The sequence below is a fragment of the Acanthopagrus latus genome, chromosome 8, assembly GCF_904848185.1.
Source record: "Acanthopagrus latus isolate v.2019 chromosome 8, fAcaLat1.1, whole genome shotgun sequence".
Classification (NCBI taxonomy): Eukaryota; Metazoa; Chordata; class Actinopteri; order Spariformes; family Sparidae; genus Acanthopagrus; species Acanthopagrus latus.
The window spans coordinates 21,014,640-21,032,519 of record NC_051046.1 but is presented as its reverse complement, the minus strand read 5'-3'; the positions used below and the strand labels follow the sequence as shown (position 1 = coordinate 21,032,519).

The 17,880-nt window shown below is 43.8% G+C and overlaps 2 protein-coding genes across 5 annotated transcripts; both read left to right on the top strand.

Moving 5' to 3' along the window:
• Positions 1-373: 373 nt before the first annotated feature.
• On the top strand, positions 374-5,165 carry ftsj1 (FtsJ RNA 2'-O-methyltransferase 1). 2 transcript variants are annotated; one of them, XM_037106969.1, is made up of 11 exons: positions 374-484; positions 955-1,083; positions 1,427-1,496; positions 1,700-1,820; positions 1,920-1,998; positions 2,692-2,744; positions 2,822-2,875; positions 2,987-3,089; positions 3,375-3,458; positions 3,675-3,778; positions 4,587-5,165. In XM_037106969.1, the coding sequence occupies exons 2-11, from the start codon at positions 963-965 to the stop codon at positions 4,758-4,760; spliced, it is 963 nt and encodes a 320-aa protein (XP_036962864.1). In that variant the 5' UTR covers positions 374-484; positions 955-962; the 3' UTR covers positions 4,761-5,165. The 2 variants fall into 2 exon arrangements, with proteins under 2 accessions (XP_036962864.1, XP_036962866.1); XM_037106971.1 differs by lacking the exon at positions 374-484 and adding an exon at positions 514-538.
• Positions 5,166-6,139: 974 nt separating this feature from the next.
• LOC119024310 (bromodomain-containing protein 1-like) lies at positions 6,140-17,628 on the top strand. 3 transcript variants are annotated; one of them, XM_037106968.1, is made up of 12 exons: positions 6,140-6,635; positions 8,785-10,175; positions 10,350-10,506; positions 10,602-10,721; positions 11,378-11,506; positions 11,887-12,199; positions 12,476-13,231; positions 13,335-13,461; positions 13,940-14,070; positions 14,679-14,773; positions 15,099-15,253; positions 15,896-17,628. In XM_037106968.1, exons 2-12 carry the CDS (start codon positions 8,803-8,805, stop codon positions 16,083-16,085), a joined length of 3,546 nt encoding a protein of 1,181 aa, XP_036962863.1. In that variant the 5' UTR covers positions 6,140-6,635; positions 8,785-8,802; the 3' UTR covers positions 16,086-17,628. The 3 variants fall into 3 exon arrangements, with proteins under 3 accessions (XP_036962863.1, XP_036962862.1, XP_036962861.1); XM_037106967.1 differs by lacking the exon at positions 14,679-14,773 and having other exon boundaries at positions 6,144-6,635; positions 13,961-14,070; XM_037106966.1 differs by lacking the exon at positions 14,679-14,773 and having other exon boundaries at positions 6,152-6,635.
• Positions 17,629-17,880: the final 252 nt, after the last annotated feature.

Sequence of the window (17,880 nt, the reverse complement as noted above, 5' to 3'; positions counted from 1 at the left end):
TGTGTTTTACTTGGACCAGTTATTCACATTATTCCTTTCAGCGCCTGTGTCGAGTAATTTCATGTATGTACAGCGACACCATGTGGCCGCTACTGAGAAGACAGAAGCTTGGAAATACTGTAAAGCAAGAAGAAGAAGAAAAGAAAAGAAAAAAAAATAGGAAACATAAAAAAAAACTTGCTTATTGGTAAACGTGTATTATTTATTTGTTTCCTCTGTTTAAATCATCCCATTGCCTTTATGCGCATAAATACACTTTAAAAATAAGATTAAATGTACACCTGTGTACAGACAGAAATTGCTGGTTGAAATATACATTTGGAAACATTGATAAAGCTCAACAATAATGTCTAAGTTTATTTTTTATTTTTTAATCTTTTAGCGGAGAAGGTGAGTTTTGGCAACGAAATTTTGAACAGGCGCTTCTGGGACAGCTATCGGCAGGGGTCTTTTCATCGTCGACACCGGAACAGCACGTGAACAAGTATGTACAACGGATAGTAAATGGCCCAAAAACGCTGTTTAAATTGAAGTCATGGTATTGTTTTGCGTGTAGTGTTTAGTATAAATATTTATGTATTCAATTCAGAGACACACACGACCTAATATGAGATAATAAGCTCTGACAGCCGTGAAATGTGTCGTTTCTTGTACGCTTGACACCGTAGTCCGTTTAAAAAGTTAATTAGACCATGATAACCATCTCCAGCACAATACCTTTGTCGACGAAATTATCGTTAAATATAGTTTTAGGTTCACTTTGACGTGCTCTTCAATTCGGCTGAACAACTACAAAAAAAAAAAAAATTAGGTTATTTCATCGTATACATTATACAAATAATAAAAAAGAAAAACGGATGATGTATCAGCAAATGTTTAAAACAATCATGTCATAGAAATTTCACTAAAAGAAGAGAAACCACCATACATGCGGTTGTGTGTGTTTTCCATCAGAGGTCACGATGGGTCGCTCCTCCAAAGACAAGCGGGACATTTACTACCGTCTAGCCAAAGAAGAGGGCTGGAGAGCGAGGAGCGCCTTCAAGCTGCTGCAGCTCGACCAAGAGTTCAACCTGTTCACCGGTAAGAGGCCCAGGACACCTGAGACATGCCTCTCCTCTTACCTTGTGTCCATGTGATGAGTATTACCCCATGGGCTTACAGTCCCCTCCCTTCCTGGAGCTGATTCAAAGAATGTTAAAAATTCTTTTTACACGTGACAGCAACCAAACATTTGATGTTTGTGTGTGTGTATGTCATGGGTGAAAAAGGTATAAATGGGCCTTTTAACTGTCCTTTTAGGGCTCTCCCAGGCTCCTCTGTCATCCATCCATGCCTCTGTCACTGTTTTTACTCTTATGCTCTCTGTAAACAATTGCCTACTTTGTCAAAAACTAACTGATAAAGGTTTATTTTTCTCTCATAGGTGTGAACAGAGCAGTAGATCTTTGTGCAGCTCCTGGCAGCTGGAGTCAGGTCCTCAGCCGGAAACTCAGGTTTTGCTTCTTTTGTCTTTTAAATAAACATACTCACCTGGATGGAAAACATCTAAAAGTGCGACTACACTTGAATTGCAATTCATTACAATAAAGTACAATATTTTAAATCCTGAGTTAAGAAAATGTTTTCTTTTGATGTGCCACTCTGCTGCATTTAAATTCCACCTTCTAATAATGACTTGATTTGTTTTTGCACTCAGAGGGCGGGAGGAGAAGGGTGAGAGTGGGGACGGAGGTGAGGAGGTGAAGATCGTTGCGGTTGATCTGCAGGCCATGGCTCCACTGCCAGGAGTCACTCAGATCCAGGGAGACATCACAAAGGTAAAGACATCAGGAATTAACATGTAATTCTCATAGAACTCCAGTGGTATTTGTGGAGGGCTGCTGACTTCACATGATCTGTCGCCTTCCTCCTCTCAGGTGTCGACAGCTCAGGAGATAATCCGTCATTTTGAGGGTCAGCCGGCCGACCTAGTGGTGTGTGATGGAGCTCCAGATGGTAAGACGCTCACTGTCTGTCTGTCCTCACCTGATTTCAAGTCTCTTCCGTCTCCCTTTGAATGGCTTAATTCAGTTGCAAGGAATTATTTCCATTTAAATTCCTTAAGCTTTAAATCCTGCGGGTTTATTCAGAAATCTGCCTTTACTTTTTATGCTCCAAACATGAGGAATTATCTGTAACACAGTCCTGAGACTGACACTCTCACTACCCCTGGGAAATTCATGATGAAGGTCTGAAAACACTTCACCTCAGTGTGCAGTTGTTTTCACAGTATTTTTTCTTTTGAAATGTTTGAACTCTGCTTATTTTGTCTTGACAACATTGCAAAAGAAGGAAACAGCAATAATTTCCAAGGCTAAAGTAAAGGTTTCCATGACATTGCTTTGAAAAGAATTTCATTTTAAAACAGTTAACAATATTTGTCCATGCAGTGAATTCTAATTTGTAATGAACGTACGTTTTGTCAAAAACATATTGAATCTGAGGAGCAGATTTGGTCGACCTGGGACAATGTTAAGCTTTTTTATACAGAGTGCATGAATATTTCTGTTTCAAAGAATGTAATACGTATTTCTTGAATAAGTTGTTATGTTGGTGTTTTTATGCAAAACAAAGATAACTCTGTGGTATGTTGAAGTATGGTGACGCCTGTTTGTTATCTGAAGTAATTTTCATATTTTGTTTCCATAGTAACCGGACTCCATGATGTGGATGAGTACATCCAGGCTCAACTCCTATTGGCTGTAAGTAGAGAGGTGTTTAATTCACCTGTCAGTCTGTGATGTCATGCTGACTTCTTTTTTTTTTTTTTTTCTCTCAGGCTCTGAACATCACAACTCATGTCCTGAAACCTGGAGGGACATTTGTGGCCAAGGTGAGTCCAATTTTGCCACGGTGTGTATCGTTTGTGTGCAGTGGTGCATTGTGGGTCAGAGCCACTGTCAGATCAGACTGCACTAACCCTGTCCTGCCCTGTGTGTCTCAGATCTTCAGAGGTAAAGATGTGACTCTGCTGTACTCTCAGCTGAAGATCTTCTTCAGCGGTGTTACCTGTGCAAAGCCTCGCAGCAGCAGAAACTCCAGCATTGGTGAGACCCCGTACGAACTGACCGGTCACACGGCTCGCCCCTAACTCATCTAGAGAATTTTTATACATTTTTTTCTTTTGTGCTATGAGTTGCAGTTTAGTAACAGAAATGAGCAGCTGTTTTAGTCAAGAATTGGAAGAAGTGAAATCTGAGAAACACAGTTTAATCAGATTTTACTTTAAGTTTGGATATTCTGTGTGTTGGTTTTACCACACTAATTCACATCCAAACCTTTGGTGTTGAACTCTGTTGATACTCACTGTCTTTGTGTCTGTTTGTGTACAGAGGCCTTTGTGGTGTGTCAGAATTACTGTCCTCCTGAAGGTTACATCCCCAACATGTCCAACCCTCTGCTGGATCATTCCTACGGTAACTTGGAACCCTTTTACATACGTGGTCTGTCCAGGATATCTGATCTGTACAGATCTTAGAACAGATGTGGTTTCTGTTTAGTTTTGAATAACATCCTTTGTCTCAGTAGCATAAATAACATATGGATCAGTTTTTAAGTCTCCCTGCATGTCCTGGTCCTCTGGTTCTCCTCTGTCTGTTCTCAGTCTGGGTTTTCTGTTCTCTGTGCCTCAGATGTAGACTTTAACCAGTTAGAGGGTCCGAACAGGGTCATCGTTCCCTTCCTTGCGTGTGGTGATCTCAGCGCCTACGACTCAGACAGAACCTACCCTCTGCAGGTGAGGCGACACAGGTTTATCCTCATGGTCTTTACTGAGTCAATCAGAAACATGGTTCCTTTTTTATCATTGAAATATCTGTCATTCCATTCTCTGTTTGATTGTATCTGGTAAGGTTATATTGCTTTATTTAATGTCCCCTTGAAATGAAAATTTATATTAAGGGGATAATTAATAGATAAATTAAGTGAATTAAATATTAAATGGGATTTAATGGATAATCTGCATGACAATAGTTTCTTAGTGGTGTACACCCCTCAAAATGTAACAGTTTACACAAAAGCCACCATTAAATGGCATATAAGATATGCAATTGTTCAGTTAATGAGGAAATTCAGGAATGGTACTCAAAACAAATTTTCACCTTTTAAAACCAATCAAACTGTTTATATATTCCAGTTAAGTCAGTTAAATCATTATTATAATCTATTAATTTATCTGTTTAGAAACTATAAATGAGGTTAACCTCTAAATAAACAATCCTTCTGATTGACCCAAAATTAAGGGGAAAGTCATGAACCCCTTAACATTTACTCAATATTTAAGGGGTTTTCTATTCAAGGTGTGTTTCAGGGTTGAGTTTTTCAAATTAATGGACAGATTAAGGTGTCTCTATTGACCTAACACCTCAATAGATTAGGGTATTTGATGTGTTTTCAGGGGTAAATTATGGATAAATTGGGGCTGTTTAAAGGGATTCTTGTTACGTTGTTGTTAAGTGATGCATGTAGTTATTCTTTATTTTCTTCACCCAAGCACAATCTCATACATGCTGTTGTCTATTTCTCTTACTGTTTCTTGTCTTAAGCTGGATGCTGGCAAAGAGTATCAGTACACCCCTCCCACCCAGCCACCCATACGCCCCCCTTACCAGCAGGCCTGCCACCTCCGCAAAAACAACCTGCTGTCCAAAGAGGACACTCCGTCCAGCTGTCCCAAACAGTGTCAAGGCGAGGCGGAGCCACCGACTGAGTCCACCTGATTCATCTGACTGCTGCTTGATTACTTGGGGGGGAGAAAAAAAATACACCAGATACACCTGCTCATAAGACAGGGCAGAGTTGTCGAAGAGGAACAGTCCAGCAGTTTTGGGAAAGTGTTTTCTGTCAGATAAGAAGATGGATATCTGTTTCATTTCTGCAATAGGACCAAGACTTGTCAAGCCCAGCCCAGTTCCATCTGCCTCCAGCCTTTGTGCTGAGCTAGGCAAAACATGCTTTAGTCTAGAGTAGACCTTTTGCTGAACTGGAGGTTTTTACAATTGGAGGAGTTCCTTTTTTACTGTTCTGCTTGATTTATGTGGAGTATTTTCTGACCATCCTGTGCATAAGGAATTGTAAATATTTTAGGATTTAAAAATAAAAGTAAATTCTTGGAGACAAATCTGCATTGTGATATACATTAATTCAATTTCAATGGCCATCCAGTTCTGCAGTTAGTTGCTTCTATGAAGCTTCTAAGTGTTGTATCGTAGTCAGCTGGACTTGTTTCAGTTTCTTGGAAACGTTCACCTCTCATCCAAGAGGCTGCTTCAGTTCTAACTTACTGGAGGGGAGTTTGCAGTGATTTAAATTCTGTGTGGGCATGTCCTTACAGAGTCATTAAGGTCTGAGTTTCAGAGTTGTCAAGGCCACTTGTGGGTCATTGACCCAACTGGTCTTCATGGGGGTTGCTAAGGCTAAGTGAGCCAAGGTGCAATGACCTGGATGACTGAGAACCTTCATCAACATCTCTACTAAGCATTAACGTCACTTGTTCAAAGATCATAAACTGGATGGGTCAATTTGAAGTAAAACATATCAAGAGTTTATCCTAACAACTATATATATCGTTTTATATACAGGTTCTGAACAATTCCATAGCTGGTTTAGTGAAGATTGACAGTGTAATAATATCTTATTTTTCCAATCTGAAATAAAACGACCTCTGATCAGTGGTTTTGGAGGTAAAATCCCGAAACAGGGAAAGCCTTTAGCACCAAGTCTCTGTGCAGACAGTGATAACCAACTCTAGTGATTCTGTATTTTTCTTCCTGTCACCAAAACCCTTTTGCAAACCCAAACTAACAATTATTTGCTATTACTTATTTGTATTATGTGTGCATCCAAAGCCTGAAGCCTCTTGCCCCTCTGTGCCATAGAGCTCCATTGTTGTCCAAAACCTATTAATAACACATCAGTGAGCCACACAGCTGCCCTGGCAGACATGTTCCTTTATTACAATGAACAGACAGTGACACACTGTAGGTTATACTGACTCAGTCCCACATTGAGTATAATCGTGGCAGTTTGTGTTTGTGATCTGCACTTCAGGGCCACCACACAGTTGACAGTAACAAAAACAGAATAACATTTAATGTTTCCTTTAAAATCCCCTGTTCATTTACCTAGTCCATCAAAGCAAGCACATTGGAGTGTTTCGGTTCTTTAAATGACGCCTTTTCTGGATTATATTTGTACTGTTCTAAATTAAAGAACTTGTACAGTAAATCTCCCTCAAAAGCCATAGCAGCGACTTCCGGGTTTTCCTTTGCACGCCGTGACGTCACGGCGTAAAGATTCACACAACCGCATTGTTGTTGGGGGAAGAGAAGCTCGGGCAGCTGCTGAGCTCCACCACTTCCAACTGCTTCTGATCAGTCCTATTGATCAGTGTTCAACCTGATTACAGTATAACACCCGAGACCGGCTCCGTCGCCCTGGATACCTGTCGGTTACCTTCAAGTTTGACTCGGTTCAGCGCGAGCCGCGGCCGCTGTTGGATGAGCGGACTGAATGTGGATTTAACTGTCGCTTTGCTTCACAGGCCGCGCCGCCATTGCTGCTGTTTTAACAAGCAGATTTCGTGAAATACCGAGGTAAGTCCAGCCTCACTCTGTCCTCACCCAGGAATGTCACCCCTCTACAGTCTACATCGGTTTAAACTCAAAACCAATCCTCGCTGCTCTGAGGAAAAGCCACCCTTTTCTATCGAGGCATTTTCTTGTTGTGTTGGTCGCCATATTTCCTCCCCCCTCAGTGAGGTGTAATGCTAGCTGGCTACCGTTAGCCAGGATTGTGGACGGAGTGTCCTAATGCGTTTAACTGGCGACCGGATAGGCCGCCGTCAGATGGGAGGACATCACCGGGTAGTCTTTTCCTGTAACAAACCCGTGTTTGGCTCATAACGTTGAAGCAACATTGATGGATCGCATAGATCGCAGTTGACGTTCGATTGAGCGATGCTAATGCTAGCCGTGGCTAGCAGGAACCGTTTAATACACAGTCAGGGAGAAGCTGGGCGAGTTGAAGCCGCTGTGCTGGTGGCCGCTGATCCCGAACAACAACCCGCTGTCAGCGGCTTCGGCCCGGCTAGCTGAGCCGTTCGTCGGCTCTCTGTGCTGCTCCGGGAACATTTCTTTCATTCATCCAGTGCACGTTATCACATGCAGTCCGTTTCCGCCCCCTGTGCTGTTACTACATTGAGCTAGCAGACTGAAAGCGTGCTGAGAGCAAAAATGAGCCTGACACTAGGGCTTCATGTTTAAAGCTCCCAGCCCAGCTTCGTGTCCCTTTTGTCCCCATAAGGCCACAATTGTAGCTGCGTGCCGATTTTAGCAGCACAACAGAAGAGGCCAAGTATGTCGACAGTTTAAAGGAATTTGTTTTCACTATTCCCACACAGTGCAGAGAGCACATGTAAGGTTACAGGAGGACACACACAGCGACACAGATTATTTGGAAAAAATAAATGGCAGTTTTAATGATGAAACAGCCGTTATCTCAGCGAAATTCCAGACATTCTCGAGGTTAAAGGCCAGGTATTAGCTGGTCTGCTCAGTCCTGTTGGAAAGCTAACTGAATGTCTTTGGGTTTTTGAGTGTCCGTCAGATAAAGATAGGCATTTAAACATTATCAAACATGGAATCTGGGAAACTGGTGGACATTTTTCACATTCTCGAATCATCATTTATTCAAGAAAAATATCCGTTGAGAAGAGAAAGATTGAAACAAACATGGAATTCAGCTCAGTGACTGCCAGTCGACTAACACACAGTGCAGACAAGATATGTGCCGGAGGATACAAACACAGATTTACCACTTGAGCATAAACATTTATCTTTTACTATGACAAGAGCTGAGCCTCTCAAATCTCAGTATATTGATACCTTTCCCTACTGTGAATTGCAGGACACAGTCATGACTTGTTACGGTTGTTTTTTTGTGCTAATCACTTGACAGGAAGGATCTCATGCTCATCTGGGATTTTGTAGGGGAGGGGTCCTCGATTTCATTTTAGCAGCAGCAGCAGCAGCATGTTGTTGGATGAAGATTTGATCTGAAGCCTGTGGTACTTAAAATGTTGTACAGCACACTCAGTTTTCTGAAGGCAAAGTTCTATATTTAGAAGTGATGTGTTTAGCAAAGCACGTTAGGAAAGTTATTAAACACAAATATTTCCTAAACTGAAGTAATGGATAGTTTTAGAATCGGCACAGAGAGTCAGGTATCAGAGTGGCACAGATAAACAGCCTTAATGTAGTCAGGACATTTGCATCACCAGCATCTCCTGGTAGATGTTGCCAAAGACTCACACGCGACACTTGTGAAACCAGATGAGTGCCAGTATTGTTGCATGTTGAACATATTGAAAGTTTGCCTAGTGTTGCATTTAAATCTTAATGCAGGCTCAGTTGATATTGTAGGCAGCTCATAGAAATCCTCAAAGCGTCTTGAAAGGAGACCCACAGAGCAGAATAAATGGCTCTGACTAAAAGTTATGTATTTCACTCTTAAATGTTCCTCTACGATTGAAGGCTGTAAGAGGTGCTGACATCCTAGTAGAAACACTGTTAAGACAACGGTGAGCGTAAGGTTGTAAATTACCCTTCCACACCGGAGTGTAACTTACACTGCTCTGTGTTCTGGTTGTTGCTTCAGAGGATGACTTCATGCAAGGAGATTTTGCAGCCACAATACCATATCTCTGAGTTATTGACACTGGCGTTTCATCTGTTTGGTTTTCAGGGTCTTTACGGCTTCAAAATGAAGAAAAAAAGTCGACAGCACCGCCCGACGGTGCTGAAGAGGGACTCCTCTCCCATCAAGCCGTCACCCAACCGGGAGACGCTGACATATGCACAGGCTCAGCGAATAGTGGAGCTTGAAGTGGACGGTCGTGTGCACCGATTCAGCATCTATGACAAGCTGGACGTCATCACTGACGACGACCCCACAGCTCAGGAGATTATGGAGTGCAACAGCAACAAGGAGAACAACGAGAAGCCCCAGCAGGTCCTGGTGCGCTCTGTGCGTCTCAAAAACAACCGGCAGAAGAAGAACGCAGCACTTACGGCATCGCTTGGTGGCATTGGCCAGCACGGCAGTGCAGGAGGTCTGTTGGAGCCAAAGGTTAGAACGGTTGAATACAACTTGCCAGTGGTGCCAAGGAGGCCGGCAGCATATTACAAATACACAGAGAGGACAGCAGAGGAGCTGGATGAGGAGGTGGAGTACGACATGGACGAGGAGGATTTTGCCTGGCTTGAGCTAATCAACGAGAAGAGGAAGAGCGAGGGCATCAGTCAAGTGTCGCACAACCTGTTTGAGTTCCTAATGGACCGTTTTGAAAAGGAGTCGTTCTCAGCCACGCAGGGTCAGAGCGACCTGCAGTCGCTGGTGGACGAGGACGCTGTCTGCTGCATCTGCATGGACGGAGATGGTGCTGACAGTAATGTCATTCTCTTCTGTGACTCCTGCAATATCCCCGTGCACCAGGAGTGTTATGGCGTGCCGTACATCCCTGAGGGCCAGTGGCTGTGCAGACACTGTCTACAGTGCCCATCGCGGCCTGCTGAGTGCGTCTTTTGTCCCAACAGAGGCGGAGCCCTGAAGAGGACTGATGACGACCGCTGGGGTCACGTAGCGTGTGCTCTATGGGTGCCTGAGGTCGGTTTCTCTGACACAGTTTTTATTGAGCCCATTGATGGCGTCCGTAACATCCCACCAGCACGCTGGAAGCTCACCTGTTACCTGTGTAAAGAGAAAGGTGCAGGAGCATGCATCCAGTGCGATAAGATCAACTGTTACACTGCCTTCCATGTCAGCTGTGCCCAAAAGGCCGGCCTTTACATGAAGATGGAACCTGTGAAAGAGGTGACGACGTCCGGTACCACCACCTTTTCTGTGAAAAAGACCGCCTACTGCTGCAGCCACACGCCTGAAGGCTGCGATCGCCGACCCCTCAACATCTACGAGGAGTCACACCCGAAAAATGGAGCCTGCCACAAGCGGGCAGACAAGAGGGGGAAGGCCCGGGGCAAGGGCTGGCAGAAGAAGAAGACTAAAAGACCGGAGCCAGAACCAGAGCCAGAGCCTGAGAACCCCACCAACTCTGGGCCCAGTATCACTGCATCAAGGTAGGCAGGCAACAGGATACCAGAAAGCATCTAGTAGTCAGTCATCCAGATATAACTGATCTCAACCTAATATAGCCATGAAAAAAATGAAAAATAAAAGCTTTTGTTTCTGTTTAGGTTATCTCTGAATACTGACAGAAGTATTTATTGATTAAATGTCTCCTTTTGTTTCAGCTTTGACACCATCCTGAACCAGGTGGCAGTTCAGAGGAAGCGTCTGTTTGTTGAGCGGGTGCTGAGCTACTGGGTGCAGAAGAGGCAGTCGAGGAACAATGTGCCGCTGATCCGCAGGCTACAGGCCAACCCTCAGCCGTCCAAAGCCAAGCAGATGGTCAGTGCTGCTGACGCCCAGCGGCTTCCCACAGTGGAGCATTACCTTTCATTGAAGTTGTCGCTGAAAAATGTTTGTCTGTGCCCTTTTCGCAGGAGAACAACCAGGCACTGAAGGAGCAGCTGAAGGAGTGGCACCGCCTTCGCCATGACCTCGAGCGAGCTCGCCTGCTGCTGGAGCTCATCAGGAAGAGAGAGAAGCTCAAGAGGGAGGAGGTGAGAGTCATTTCAACATTTACTGCTTCTGCATCACAAAGTTCAAAGCTATATTTAATCTCAAGGGATCTACAAATAATGTCAACAGATTTCCTGTCTGGATTTTAAAAAAATCACCAACAGGGATGAATCAGTCATTCAGTCTTTAAGATGCTCATCAGAAGCAGAGCCTGAAGCGACTCACATTGCTTCTTTTATCCAACCAACAGTTTAAAACCTAAGGAAACTTCATTTACTGAAAGAGGTGATGAAAATCATTGAATTGATAAAGCTGAACCCAGGAAATATTTGACAATTTCGCTTAAAAAATGACTGACTTTTCACTATAGATTTGTTGATCATGATCAATTTTCAATAGGTAATAGTTATTTATAGTTAAAGTATAGTATAGTTGCTTTCAGTGTCACCAAAACCTCCCAGATTTCATGGATGAGCTGGATTTGTGTTATGCTCACAACACTTGAATAAAATGCTACAAACGCAAGATGTATTGATTGTTAGATGCCTTCACACATTCACACCAAGGAAGTGACATAAATCCATATTACGCTCAATATGAACATAACACTGAACTGTGATCGCACTTGATCCTTTTCACATGTATTGAAACTTTGGCTCACCGTATGGAATTGTTTGACTGTGTCTTTTCCCGTCAGATGAAGCAGCAGCAGTCGGTGCTGGAATACCAGTTGACCCCCTTCAACATCTTGCTGCGAGCCGTGCTCAGTCAGCTGCAGGAGAAGGATCAGTACAGTATCTTCGCTCAGCCCGTCAACATCAAAGAGGTAAATAGGGGGAAATGATGAAATGCAGCTCTACATTCAAGTCATGGATAATGACTAAATAGACTAAAATACCCAGGAAGAGTTGTTAACATTTAATTTGACAGAACTGGTGTCTTCCCACAGCTGAGACCCAGTAGAATTTTTATTTTTGCTCTGTTCGTTAGATAAAGCTACTGTTGATACAAACACATCACTTATGTGTGTTTTTAATTCTTTTATTGTGAAACATGCAAAGGAAGTGTAGATATTGCTAATGAGGTCAGCTGATGAACCCATGCTCCGCCACTTGGTATAGTTCCAATTCTTCAGAATGTCCTCACAGTGGATCCTTGTAGACGATCCTCTCAGGCGGTCTCCAACGTGTCTCTTGTCTCCTACAGGTTCCTGACTACCTGGACCACATCAAGAACCCCATGGACTTTTCCACCATGAGGAAACGAATCGACCTTCATAGCTACAGGAGCCTGGAGGACTTCGAGGACGACTTCAACCTCATCATCTCCAACTGCATGTCGTACAACTCCAAGGAGTCGTTTTTCCACAAGGCAGCTCAGCGGATGCAGGACCACGGAGGAGTCATCCTCCGCAGGGCCCGCAGAGAGGCTGACAGAATCGGCTTTGACTTCGCCAGTGGGTTACATCTGCCTGAGGCCCCAAAACTGGAGGTGCTGCCCCCCTTCTCCTGGGAGGATGGTAAGTCGAAAACATTTGTCAGTGGCAGTGTTGAAAATCGATGTCTGGTCATTTTTCAAGTAGTCTTCAAACATCATCTGGGTCTGGTTCCTCCACTGCAAAGACTTGTTGGTTAAAGAATGTCTTTGTGTTTTTTGACAATTTGAAGAGTTCTTTCAACTTTTGTTGGGCATATCAGTTGCAGATGAAATAGAAGTGCTTGAGTGATGTAATGGAGATAACACTGCGATGTCATCAAAATCTCTCTGTCTCTCTCTCTCTCTGTCTCTCTCTCAGTGGACCGTCTGCTGACCCCCACCTATCGTCAGCGGACTCCTCTGGAGGATCAGCTGAAGGAGCTGCTGGAGAAGCTGGACCTGAGCAGAGCCATGAAACACAGCCCGTCCCGCAGCAAGAGGCTCAAACTTCTGAAGAAGACCATCATGGAGGTCCGCAGCGAAATGAGCCTGAAGAAGTCCCTCCCAACGACACTGCCCACTGCCCCTGAGCCTGTTGCAACTGAGCTGGAGGAGAAACCACAACCTGAACCCCCGGTAGAGCCCTGCACACCACAGGAGGAGAAGCCTTTACCTCCGCCAACATTAGAGCTGTTAACCTCACTGTCGCAAATCGACATCTCACCCGGTGACTTGGAACCGCCCCCTCTGAAGGCGGTTAAAACCAGCATGGACCATACCCCCATGGAGCTCGATGGCGACACAGACACAACTACCTCAGTGCCCCCAGATACCCCCAACGGGCACATCCCAGACCCGCTGCTCCTCAATGGCGACCTCCACGCCGAAGCCTCTGGAGCCTGCAACCGACGGACTAACAACCTCTTCCGCAAGTCCAAGAGTGCCAGCCCACAGAAACCACCGAAGACCCAAGAGGCATCCGCTGTGTCGCCGCCGCCCCTGGGCACCAAAACCTTCCTGTCAGTGGTGATCCCCCGGCTTGAGACGCTCCTCCTTCCTAAGAAAAGAACACGGAGCAGCAGCGCCGATGTTGAGGACGATGACGAGGAGTCGCCGATAAAACGCCTCGGCACAGGTACCCGCTTGGAGACTGGTTGTCATGCTTTAATTTTAAGAGTTCTGATGCACCCTGACCCATCACTATACTGTATAAAGTTTCCTGTTTTTTTTCCCTTCAGGAATAGCAAACGGTTTTGTGGTGGAGGAGGAGGACATCTTACCGTCTCCTCGCCTGCCTGAGCCTCGCCGGCGCTGTGCCTCTGAGTCGAGCATCTCCTCCAGTGGAAGTGTCCTATGTGGCACGAGGTGAGTTCGGGAGGAAACATCCAGAGCCAAAGTTCCAGCTTATTTATTATTTGAATAGTTTTGTCCAGTATTTCCAACATGATACTGTCCAGGCTGAGATGAAAATTGTGTGAAAACTGAATTTCTCTTGAACACACGTCTCTGAACTGGAAGGTGACCTTTGGGGTTGGACCACAGTTTCTAATCGAGTAACCTCATGTTGTTACTTATTTATAAAGTTAAATACAAGAATACAAAAACAATTGAGCCAGTTTTTTCTGTTTATTTTCATTTATACCTCCCTTGTACATTATGCAGTGGTACATGGAATAAATGGGTGACACTGATGCCATCAGGAAAAGCCAAAGAGGGTTAGTCTAACTCTGAAAAGGGATACAAAGTGTTGCATAGCTACATTACAATGTAATGCTTATTCCTACAGACTACTTAGGTGTTTCTGAACATTTTCCTTACCTAGCTTTCCTCTCGTCTCATTCAGCACTGTCATTGTTCCTAAAAGTGGTAAAGGACGACCAGCGGCAGCTCGACGGAGCACTGTGGATGACAAAAGCACTTTGATGACCTGCATCGAGAATGGAGAGTTCACCAAAGCTGCCAAGATCTCTTCAGGTGAGCCAGTAGCGAGGGTCATCTGATGAGTGTGTTTTAAACAGCATGGCATGCTTTGATTGGTCAACTCTTCTGACTGCTGAGGACATTTACTAACCTTCTTAAAAAGTCCTTCTCCTTCCAATAGTGTTAATTTACTACCATGCATCGTTTTTATTTTTTCTTCCTTACTTCACTTTTTCTACTTTTCCACCTGTGTGGCCAAGCAGCTGTGCAGTGGATTATAAATTTGAGCATCCGGTATCCAGTTTTACTGAAGCAGCAGCTCATCACAGCTCACCAAATTAAGGTCCATGGTCCTCTGAGGGAAAGATGAACAGATGCAGGTTTTTTTTGAATGAATAAACAGTCCAGAAACGGGAAACCTTTGATGGACAAGAAGGAAGTGAAGTGAAGTCTGTTATTTTCTCTGGGTTCAGTGATTTATAGTTTCATATAAACATGTCCAATCCCTGTTTTTTGAAAGCTAATCTTTAAAAAAACGTGTGCGCGCACGCGCGTGTGTGTGTACACCTCCTCTCTGTGTGCATGGCTGTTTGGTCAGACTGGCTGTGCTCTCTGTCTGTTGCACTGAATACTTCATAACTTGCTTGTTGTTGTTCCTGTAGAGGTGTGGAAGCCCACCGCTGCTTCTCCATTTGTTCTGGAGCCTCTTAAACTAGTTTGGGCTAAGTGTAGTGGATATCCCTCCTACCCCGCCCTGGTGAGTGAGTGCTGGTCCCCTCTGTGTCTCATTACCCATCTGCCCCTCTGCCATTGTGCGTGCTGTAGCTCGTGATTTGTGCTCACAGCCATGCAGGAGCTTCCAGCTGGCCGATCATGGACTGCTTTGTGTGTATGTGCGTGTGTGTATGTGTGGAGTCGGCTGCTTCGCTCAGAGCGTTTTCGGCTCGACTCGGCCTTGCATGCTTGTGTCTCTGAGTGCAGGCTTCTTCTTTGCAGCCGCTGCCACCAGGATCTACTCCACAGTGTTATTGTGAGGAGGCAGTTTCACTCAGGCTCCACCCATCTCTGTTTGACCCTCACAGATCATGGAGCCCAGAGTACAGAGGATGGCGTGTCGGCACAACGGGGTGGAGCTTCCCCAGCCACCGCTGGACGTTCTCAGAGCCGGAGAGCGGATGCAGTTCAGGTCCGCAGAGAAACTCTTCCTCGTCCACTTCTTCGACAGCAGGCGCAGCTGGTGAGGAACTCACCGACTCACTCTGAAGAAGAGTAAAAAAGTAAAAGAAGAAGAATCTCAGGATGCTTAAAATGCAGCAGGGGTGTAATGGATTTGCAGTCCTTCCCCTAGATTTTTATTGAAGTATCTTGTGGATAGAGGAATTGTTGTGATAGATATTTATTATAACTAAGCTGGTATAGATTGGATAGAAACTGGTTAATCAATATCGAAATAACCATCACATCCTGTAATATTAGAGCCCCTGCACCCACACACATACGATCCAACTGGTCCATTTTAATGCAGATAACAAAGTAATGCAGCTGATAATAAAACACTTCTGATTTACTCATTTCTGGTGTCAACTGTCTGTTGTTGGAGGGTCTCTATAGCTTTGACCTTTGTCTGATTATTAAGGTAACAGTTTATAAGAAGCTGTTTGTTTAACCACAGTGTTGAAAACCAGGACACTGTTGGAAACAGTGGAAACCCTGACATTGTGTCCATTTCACTGTTCAGCTGACAATGTTCTGAGCTAAGTGAATCATCACCATCAACAGGACATGTGAGAGAGTAGGCAGAACATAAACTGTGAGGTCACTGATGTAGTCTGAAACAAGACACACTGAACTCTGTCTTCTCTTTCTTCTCTCTCTTCAGGCAATGGCTTCCTAGATCCAAGATAGCTCCCTTCGGGATCAACCAGACGCTGGACAAAATTAAGCTAAAGGAGGCTCCTTCCTCCCGCATCCGAAAAGCTGTGCGGCTCGCCTTTGACCGAGCCATGAACCACCTGCACCGTGTTAGCGGTGAGCTGGAGCCGAGAGCTGGCCTCGCCATCACGGACTGAACCCCCCTCCCCCCCTTCCCCCCATCCCCTTTTCCCTCCACCCACCACCTCTGAAATCATCCCATCATCCATCTCTCCTCTTTGTCCTTCCAGCTTTTTGTTTAGAGCACGATCACATCAGAGCGTTCAGTTTCTGCCTCATACGCACAACGAACACACATTTGTCATGTTTACCATTTCCTGCAAACTGGAACCGGATCGTTTTCATGTCACCTTGCACATCTGTCCCCAGTGTCCAAAATACTGTAGCTTGTGACGGCCATCTTGTTATGTCAAAGAGCTATGCAACGAAAACGACTCGGTTATCGGGTGCAAATAGGTGAAAGAAAAAAAAACAAACTCAAACATGGGCTGTGAGGACCGAAAAATCACGGGATTAAACCTGTTGAATGTGTCAGAGTTTGACCTCTGACCTCCTTAAATGTGCTGCAAGACTGCTGCGACCGTCTCACTGCCACGACGATGTCCATCAGTGTGCGTGTGACTGCAGCAGCTCGTGTAAATACCCTGTACAAGGCCTGACACTAATTTATTCACTCCCTCAGTTTGTTTTGGTACATGGTGTTCAGATATTTATACAGTTGGAGGTGATGATGATCCACGTCGTCGCCGGCACTGATGCTGTCGGCCTTTCTGCTGGTGCTATCTCTACAGAGAGAAAAAAACAAACATGCATACTGTAATGAACACTTTTGTTTCAGCTCATTTTTTTTTTTTTTTTTTTACAGTTTTTGTAAGTTATTGAGTTCTCAAGCTTCAAGTTCGTTCGTCTTTGGCATTAATTTTTTTTGTGTCTGTGTGCATCTTTTTTTTTTTTTTTTTACTGAATGTTTTTACTGGACTACTTTTTCGTTTGTACATATTTATATAAAATCTATATAGATGCTCTCAAAAGTTTAAAATGCCTAAAGTGCATCATTCACACCAAAACCAAAAATCTGCTGCCCACAGGATTCCCACTAATGTGTTACTTTCTTTTTTTAAAATTTTATTTTACAGTTTCATTGTGTTTTTCCAGGTTTTCGGCCTTTTTGTTTGTGTGCTGTGATGAGTTCAAGTCTTCTGTAAAACGTCACAGAATCATCTTTTCCACCTCAACTGAACTACAGTAAGCTGTAGGAGAGAAGAGAATGTGCCTGTACTAATTTATTGTAAAGCAGAAAATGTATATGCATTACTTTATAGAGAGAGTATTGTAAGAAAATACTACGGGCACACGAGGAGCCATATGTAGAGGCCCTTCCTCTTCTGTTGTTTTGTGAGAATCTTTTTTTTTATTTTTTTGAATTAATAGCATTAAATCTGAGCGGTGAGGTGATAGTGTTTGATGTTTTATTTTTGGCAGGGTAGCGATGGGTAGACTTCCTGTTTTGTTTGGCCCCTCTGGATGTGGATGTTGTGTGTAAATAGATTTGGTACTTTAGCTGATTCTCTGGGAAAAACCACAGTTATAGCCAATGGGAGTGGAAACCAGCCGACGGCAGGCCGGTGGGATTTTTATACTAAAACACTGAAAAATTAAATATGTTATTGAATCACTGATTAAACGTGTCGTGGTATTTATTATTGTGAATTTTAAGACATTTAAAGAATATACATACTTTTACATAATTTCTATTATACTGTCTTTTTTAAATAGTTATTTTGTTTTTATTGTTTTTGTTTTTGTTACTGTTGTGTCCTTTTTTTTAAAATACAACCTTACAGGTTATACAGGTTTAATTTGCTCCTTTTTTTTGTTTTGATACATTTTATTAAACTACTTAAAATATTTTATTTTGATTTTTTAAAAATA

What these genes read in the sequence shown, in the direction of transcription:
- ftsj1 (XM_037106969.1), top strand. Translation starts at nt 963, where the DNA reads ATGGGTCGCTCCTCCAAAGACAAGCGGGACATTTACTACCGTCTAGCC. An exon ending in TCCAGGGAGACATCACAAAG is followed by an intron (nt 1,821 to 1,919) that starts GTAAAGACATCA and finishes TCCTCCTCTCAG; the next exon opens with GTGTCGACAGCTCAGGAGAT. An exon ending in AGGCTCAACTCCTATTGGCT is followed by an intron (nt 2,745 to 2,821) that starts GTAAGTAGAGAG and finishes TTTTTCTCTCAG; the next exon opens with GCTCTGAACATCACAACTCA.
- LOC119024310 (XM_037106968.1), top strand. Translation starts at nt 8,803, where the DNA reads ATGAAGAAAAAAAGTCGACAGCACCGCCCGACGGTGCTGAAGAGGGAC. An exon ending in CGTCCAAAGCCAAGCAGATG is followed by an intron (nt 10,507 to 10,601) that starts GTCAGTGCTGCT and finishes CCCTTTTCGCAG; the next exon opens with GAGAACAACCAGGCACTGAA. An exon ending in CCCCTTCTCCTGGGAGGATG is followed by an intron (nt 12,200 to 12,475) that starts GTAAGTCGAAAA and finishes TCTCTCTCTCAG; the next exon opens with TGGACCGTCTGCTGACCCCC.